This window comes from Meleagris gallopavo, chromosome 25 (assembly GCF_000146605.3).
Source record: "Meleagris gallopavo isolate NT-WF06-2002-E0010 breed Aviagen turkey brand Nicholas breeding stock chromosome 25, Turkey_5.1, whole genome shotgun sequence".
Lineage (NCBI taxonomy): Eukaryota > Metazoa > Chordata > Aves > Galliformes > Phasianidae > Meleagris > Meleagris gallopavo.
Window position 1 is genome coordinate 2,927,445 of NC_015035.2, and position 7,713 is coordinate 2,935,157.

The 7,713-nt window shown below is 63.7% G+C and overlaps 1 protein-coding gene across 1 annotated transcript; it reads right to left on the reverse strand.

Annotated features, from left to right (window-relative positions):
• Positions 1-2,454: 2,454 nt before the first annotated feature.
• On the reverse strand, positions 2,455-6,154 carry LOC104914291 (probable beta-D-xylosidase 2). Its single transcript, XM_031556802.1, has 14 exons — positions 5,822-6,154; positions 5,596-5,756; positions 5,355-5,514; positions 5,038-5,208; positions 4,876-4,967; positions 4,648-4,805; positions 4,470-4,573; positions 4,171-4,389; positions 3,999-4,084; positions 3,740-3,876; positions 3,562-3,651; positions 3,247-3,455; positions 2,956-3,162; positions 2,455-2,870 (listed from the first exon to the last, which is right to left on the reverse strand). Exons 1-14 carry the CDS (start codon positions 6,050-6,052, stop codon positions 2,583-2,585), a joined length of 2,313 nt encoding a protein of 770 aa, XP_031412662.1. The 5' UTR covers positions 6,053-6,154; the 3' UTR covers positions 2,455-2,582.
• Between the last annotated feature and the right edge of the window lie 1,559 nt (positions 6,155-7,713).

The window sequence follows — 7,713 nt, forward strand, 5'->3', positions numbered from 1 at the left end:
CGGCCCCGCGCCTGCCGGCACCCATGGGGTGGGATGGGGATGGGATGGAGCCGAGATGCTCCGCCCGTCATCACCGCTCCGGGCACCGCTGCCGGTGTTGGGGCCGATCCTCAGCCCCGCGCTCGCCCACCTCCATCCTTTCTTGTTTTCTCCCAAATGCCGGGGCTCACAACCACGCTCACCTCTCCCAGCATCACCTGGAGCTGGTCCCCAGCGCGTATGAAGCTGAGGGTGGAACCTGCCCTGCCTGCACAGCCACCGCCATCTGGGTCAGCAGCCCCGTCCCCGTCAGCCCAAAGGGATGCTGATTTTCATCCCAGAGCTCCATCTCCACCATTTGTGGGGCCTCACCCCCATCCCTCTGCCTCCTGTACCCCCCAGCACTGCCAGCAGCTGCTTCACACCACGGGGTGATGCTGATGCACCACTGCACTGGACCACTCCGTATCCCACCCCCACCCTAACAACAGGGACACCCACAGGGCCGCAGCACCTTTGGGTGCAGGGGGATGAGGTGATGCACAGCTCAGGTTCCTGCAGGCATCGCCCCGTCAGAGGCGCCTGTTTTGGGGATGATGTCACCACGAGGCCAGGAGATCCCCTGCCATCCCTCCTCCTGCCAAACAGGTTCCCCAAACCCCTGCCCTCTGTTCTTCTGACTCAGGGATGGGAGCGGACAGGCCCAGAGATGACAGAGGGGTGAGGGGGAGCTGGCTGGCTCAGGGGGTCACCTTTGTGCATGGATCAGATGGGGACATGCAGCTTGGCACACCCTTGGGCTGGAACCAGCAGGGATAGGGGCACCAACAGGGACCTGCTCAGTCCACCATAGGTGTGACCACCCACACCAAAACTGTGTGCCCCTCTCTTGGCATCGCCGACTGCACCCCATGGGCTCCTGGCCTGGCTCAGAGCTGGGATTTTCCCCGCATTCCCAGCAGCCACACAGCCCCAAGGGGATGGGATTGGGCACAGCCCCATTGAGTCTCAGGATGGCACTAAGGAATAGCCTTTAATCACCCAGGGCTCCGCAATGCTGTGGATCCATGCTCCCCCAGGGCAGTGTGAGGCAGGGGCCAAGGGCAGCAGCACTGCAGAGCTGTGCCAGCCCCACTCAGTACCTCTTACAAGCAGCAGCACTGCCATCGATTGCTCTGCTGCAGGCACAGCACTGCTGCTGGGGGTGCTGGGTCCAACCCCCCCTCCTCGTTCCCATGGATGCTGGGAACTGCCGCCCTTCCCGAGCTCACGGAAAAATCAATGAGCTCATCACAAGCACTGCACACCCAGAGCTGCACCGCTTGGCTGCACTCCCCAAAGCCCTCTGTGCTGCCCAGACCCCCGGCCCAAGGTTCGACCCCCAGCCCTGCTCCATAAGAGGGGGCTGCCACAGGTCATCTCCCCCTCCCCCCCGGCCCAGCCCCACAGTTCGTTCCAATGCCTCATCCCAATTGCTCAGCCCTACTGCCTGCAGGGTGCTGAGCACCCCCAAAATCGAAGGATAATTACAGCAGCAGCACTGCCCCGTGACTGTGGCAGGATGGGTGCAAACAGGGGTGGGAGAGAGGCAAACACAGCCCTGCTGGCAAGGCTGACATCATGGAGCAAAGTGCTGCAGGACACCCCCATCCTGACCCTCTGCCTCACACCTCCTCCTCCAGCCCCAGGACTTTGCCCCCTCCCCAGGCTGCTCCCACCCCATAGCTCTGTATACCAAGCCGAGCTGAACCCCAAAATGCTGACCCTGATCACTACGAGATCCTGGGGATGAGGGTCTGTGCCCTGAGCTCCTTGCTATGGGGCTGCTGCAGAATGATGCCTGGTGGGGACCAGTGATAAATGGGCCTGCATCAGGCTGAGCCCTGCCCTGCCCCAGCTCTGTAATTATCCCCGTCAGCATCTGTAATTAGTGCCCTGATGTCATGGTGCTGGGCCTGGGCTGCCTCACATGGTCCCTGCATGACCCACCTCATCCTCCTGCCCCATGGCTCAAGGGCTGGGGGGATTGTTTCCCCACAATGCCATCCCCAGAAAATCCCAGACCCCTGTGCCACCCCTCCCTCCAAAACATGGCTGCAGCCCCACACCCATCCCATGCCCCGCAGCCGCCAGACCCACGTGTGCCCCAGCCCTATTTATAGCTGCCCAGCCGCCTGGGCCAGCTCCAGCACATTCCCTGCATCGAGGGGGGAGCACCTCCCCCCAGCCCCGAGCAAGGCAGGGCTGGATCCGTCCTCAGGAAGCACAGTGGTTGCACGGCCATGGGGCCAGCATGACAAGGAGAGAGGGATGGGGGGCAAAAGTGCAGCACGAAATTGACCAGAGTGCTGGATCCGACCCTAGAGCAGCTCTGGGTGCTCTGAACTGGGGCGAGGCGTGTGCTGGGGTGGCACTACTGTGTGGCTACAAGCACCCATAGGACACGCACACAGCATGCTGGCTGGACACAGCCTCCTGGAGAGCAGAGAGCACTTTATTGCAAGGCAGAGCACCGTGCTCCCTCTGTCCTGCACAGCCACTGCGCATCATCCTTCCTCCAGCCCCCCACACCCCAGGACTCATCCTCACACCCGTCCCCACCTCTAGCAGCTGTGCAGTGCCCGGGCAGCTCCAGTGACACTGAACTTTGCGCTCAACACTTCTGAGGGTGCCCGCATCTGCTGCCCTGGCTGCTGCCCACCAGCAAAGAGCGTGAAGTCTCCGGGCTCCAGGTGCCACTGCTGAGTCCAGACGGCACGCTGGGCAGCCAACACACCAAAGGACAGCTTGGTGGCACCACCAGCAGGTACGGCCACACGGCGGAAAGCCACCAGCTGCCAGCGCGGCACCGGCACAGATGGCTGCTCCCAGCGCAGGTAGAGCTGCACCACCTGCAAGGAGGGGATCAGCAGGAGGGACCCCAGCCTCACCTGAGCCCCCCAGATGGCCACAGATGAGTGGAGCAGCCGTGCTCACCTCCTCACTGTCACGTGGCCCCATGTTCTCCAGCACCACCGACACGGAGAGGTTGGCGCAGATGGGCAGCACCGGGGGGCTCAGCACCAGGTCCCGGTAGTGGAAGGTGGTGTAGGACAGCCCGTACCCAAAGGGGTAGAGAGGGGCCTCCCGCCCGTAGTAGCGATACGTCCGACCCTCCATGGTGTAGTTCTCCATTGGGGGCACCTACGGGCAGAGCAGGGCCATCAGGTGTGAGCACGGTCCCCAGCGACTCCCCGTGGCCACTTAGAAGCTGTGTCCTGCACTCACCTGGTGCATGCCTGCAGGCCATGTGGCTGGCAGCCTGCCTGCAGGGCTGGCCCCCTGCTCGCCCAGCAGGATGCTGGCAATGGCCAGGCCGGTGGCCTGGGCAGGAAAGAAGCAGGCCAGGATGGCCCCCACACCGTCGTGCGCCTGTGCCCAGCTCACATCCAGAGGCCCCGCATTGAACAGCAGCAGGATGACGGGGTGCCCAGCAGCTTCAGGAGAGGGGTTTCACCATGAGCACACCACCGGTGCTGTTTTGGGGTTGGGAGGGGGACGTGTGCCGCGTCCCCTGCCCACAGACCACGTGCAGTGCCCTACCTGCACGCACAGCATCCTGCAGCAGCTGCAGCTGGTGTCCGGGCAGAGACAGGTCCTTGCGGTCCCTCGCCTCCATCTCCACATCTATCCCTGTGTGCAGGAAGCCGAGGGACACCACACTGCACCCCGTCCCCACGTTCCCCAAATGGCAGCATCCCTGCCCCGTGCTCCAACCTACCCGTCCCCAGGCACACCAGCACCACATCAGCTCCCTGCACCGCATCCTCCACCTCAGCTTGTGAGTACTCCCGGCACCGTGGCTCCCGGCAGCCCGCAGCAAAGCTGATGTTGGCTGGCAGCGTTTGCAGCCCCCTCCTGCATGGGGCACAACAGGATCAGCGCACCATGGGGGGAGCTCCCCATCACCCCAGGGAAGGGCTGAGAGGGGCAGAACGCACCCGAGGTGCTCCCAGGGCTGAGGACAGATGGGGGCTCACCGTGGCGTGTAGATATACTGTGGCTCTGGCACCGGTGCGTAGTCCCCAAACAGCACACGGGGGTTGTCTGCAAAGGGACCCACCACCTGCAGAGGGGAGAGGGGTGAAGACAGGCACCCACAGCTCCGTGCCAACAAAGAGACGCACCGGTGCACAGCAGTCCAGGTCTCACCGCCAGGCGCTTGCCGTGCAGCTCCCGGAGCGGCAGCGTGTCCCGCCGGTTCTTCAGCAGCACGAAGCTCTTGATGGCTGCCTCCAGTGAGAGGTTGCGGTGCTCAGGGCTCTGCACCACGCTCAGCTCCAGGGCGTTGTAGGGGTTCATGGCCGGGGGGTCGAACTCCCCCAGCCGCAGCCGTGTGTAGAACAGGGGCCGGACACGATCACGCAGAGTCTGCCAAAACCCCAGTGTCAGAATCTCGATCACGCTTTGGGCAACGGAGCAGTTGGAGCACAGGGCTCCTCATCACCGACCTCCAGCGTGATGTTGCCCATGGCCAAGGCCTTGGGGATGTGCATGAAGACGTTGTTCCTCACGCCATAGGAGAGCTCCAGGTTGAGGCCGGCGTTCACCGACGCTGCAACATTGGAGACAAAGAACCGCTTGCCGTGGCCACGTGGCACCCATCTCACTCCCATCCCACCCACTCACCAATGGCCGTCTCCAGGAAGGTCTGTGTGTAGCGGTGCCCCAGCAGGATGAGCTCCACAGCCCCCTCGTCGCTCACCACGTAGCCCTCGAAGCCCCACTCGCCCCGCAGGATGTCCGTCAGCAGCTTCTTGTTGGCGCAGGCAGGGACGCCATTGATCCTGTTGGAGAGAGGACAGTGCAGATGGGGCAGTGCCACGCGGTCCCCTTTGAGCCCCCCATGCTCAGTACCTGTTGTAGCTGCACATGAAGCTGTAGGACCCGGCACGCACACATGCCTGGAACTGGGGCAGGAAGGTGGTGCGCCAGTCCCGCTCCAGCACCTGTGTACACGGTGGCAGAAACATCAGCACTTGGGGGGCACCCACCGCCCCGTGCCCCCACCGTGCTCACCTTGGCATCAAAGCTGAGCCTGGAGACGGGGATGTTCTCAGGGCCACCGTGCACGCTGAAGTGCTTGCAGCCAGCACTGGCCTTGATGTAGCGGGGGTGCTGACCCTGCAGCCCCTGCACAAAGCTCGTGGCCAGCTCTGCTGCCAGGTACGGATCCTCCCCGTACGTCTCCTGGAGGTGCAGCAGAGGGATGCAGGGTCACGGCGCTTCCGCAGACCTCCCACCCCCACAGCCCTCATCCAGAGCTGCTGCCATCCTCAGGATGCTGCAGCACGGTCCCGTGGGGCTGGATCCCACCCTGACCCCATCCCCAGCACCTGGTTCCTGCCCCACAGCGGGTGCCTCATGATGTTGAGCACAGGACTGAAGCAGCTGAGCCCCGTGTGGTCATCGTAGCGGCCGGCAGCGATGAAGGAGTTGTGCTTGGCACGCACTTCGGTGGCCGTGGCGTTGGCCACTCGGTACACGAGCTCAGGGCTGCAGGGACAGCACGGGGGTGTCAGGGCACGCCGGTGTGTGTGGGCTCCGCTCCACGATGGCCACCACCAGCCCTTGTACCTGAAGGCAGCGGCCAGCCCCAGCGCTTGGGGGAAAGCTGTGGCCCAGCCGGGTGCCTCCGCGTCGCCCCGCAGGCACTCGGTGTTCCAGTTGTAGGGCGCGATGCCCAGACGTGGGATGGGGGGTGCGGGGCCGTTCCGCAGGGCTCCCCCCCTCGCCATCTGCGGGCCGCAAGGCGCTGAGCAGGAGCTGAGGGCTGTGCCCCCTCCCCTCAACGTGCCCTCACCTGCAGCACCATCTCGGCGGGGGTCAGCCGGCCCAGCAGGTCCTCCAGGCGGCGGTGCCAGGGCAGCGTCGGGTCTCGGAAAGGAAAGGGCTGTGCCTCAGCCCACCCAGGGCTCAGCACCGTGCACAGCAGCACCGCCACAGCTCCGAGCCACGCTGACACCGCGCTGGGACGCACCGGGACTGAAGCCCTCGGGGTTGGGACGCACGGGACGGCGGCTCGGCACGGCATGGCTCGGCTCAGACCGACGGGATCAGCCCCATCCCGGCATCCGCTGCGTGCTGCCGGTGGGGCGGAGCGCTCTGCAGCCCGGCCCTGAGCCAGAGCGGAGCCCCAGAGCTCTCCCGGGCCACGGGAAACGGGAAGGGGATGGCGGTGTGGGAAGAGCCACGTGCGTGCGACAGCGAGAGGGTGCCCCGAGTGAGCCAACCCAAACAGCCCCTCCATATGGATCCTCCTTTCCTATGCCCCGGTGCCGCCACCCATCTCTGCCAGCTGGCAGGGCACGGCTGCGTTCTGGCTTCCAGCCCACCCTACACACCCCCTGGCCAGGGCTGTTCCGCAGCAGGAACCGGCAGAGCCTCCCTGTGCAGCCAACCCGGCTCCAGGGAGAGCCCTGCTGCAGAAGGACTGCGCTGGGCTCCAGCAGAGGCAGCAGCCGGGCTGCACAGGCACAGCCCGTGCTCAGGGCACCACCTGCACGACTTCTCACACCTAAGATATGTTGCCAGCAGGACAAGCAGTGGCACTCTAGGGCTAAAAGCCAAAGTAGAAACACCAGGAGGCCACTGCCCCACATTCACTATTGCCATCAGGTCCCCACTGGCCAAGCAAACAGCAGCAGGGCGGCCCCTGGCTCTAGCAAAACCCCACTGCTCCCCTGCAACGGGACAGGGCTGCCTTGGTGACACACAGTGGCACGTGCAGCCATGGGCACTGCACCAGTGATGTTTGCTTTGTGGTTTTTCTCACACTGCCACTCCCTCAAAACAAACCACAAGGTGATGGCTGCCACTTGGCAGCACCCAGTGCCCGCTGCTCACACAGTGCAGGTGACATGGCTGCACTGGGATTCCAAGGAGGAGGAGAAGTGCTTTTAGAACAGACCCTGGGGTGGCACATCCTGCAGGGTCCCTCTGGTGCTGTTACTCCTTGCTGCCCAGCCAGAAGCTTCATCATCTGAGTTCAAAATAGAGAAAAAAAGGCTGAAGGCTCCAGGAGAAGAGGCTGAATCTCAGCACCACCTCCAGATTTGTTTTCTTTGGAGGGGCTGCAATAGAGTGGGGGGCACAGAGCCTCCAACACCACCCATCACTCACAGCACCCAGAGCGGCTCCAACAGGCGAAGCATAAGCAGCTCAGTGCAGAAAGCACAGCCCACCTTTGCCAAGAGCTTCACCTCCTGTAACAACGAGGCCCTTTCATGAGAGATATAAATTTATAATTTCCGATATAACATTATTCATTCGGAAAAAATAATAAAAATAACCCTAATTGCACATCACTGCTGCCGCAGGGAGCTCCTTACCGGCAGCTGGGCGCCCACGGGCCCTGCGTGGAGCCGGGCACAAGTTGGGGGCCGGCCTAGCTCCTCGCAGTGTCCCAGTCCCGGCCGCTCCCCCTGGCGGCGCGCTCCCCTCTGCTGTCCACCCGCCCCGGCTCCTGCCGGCTGCGGAGTCAACTGACACGCGCCGCATGACGGGATTTGTAGGCGCCTCGCGGTCACGTGATGCGAAGCATGCCGGGAAGGATGACCCCTCAATCCCCCTACCGAACGCATGCGCACTCAGCGAGCGCGTTGCATTGTGGGACGCGTAGTTCTGAGCGCGGCGCGCAACGCGGGCGGCGAAGCGTCGCGGACTACGAATCCCGTGATGCTTTGCGACGCGGTG

Bases quoted from the DNA above. Each gene is read 5' to 3' on its own strand.
- LOC104914291 (XM_031556802.1), bottom strand. From the start codon at position 6,052: ATGCCGTGCCGAGCCGCCGTCCCGTGCGTCCCAACCCCGAGGGCTTCA. The intron at 5,209-5,354 runs GTGCTGGGGATG...CTGCACCTCCAG, and splicing joins CGCTGTGGGGCAGGAACCAG to GAGACGTACGGGGAGGATCC. The intron at 4,085-4,170 runs GTGAGACCTGGA...TCCCCTCTGCAG, and splicing joins TGCACGGCAAGCGCCTGGCG to GTGGTGGGTCCCTTTGCAGA.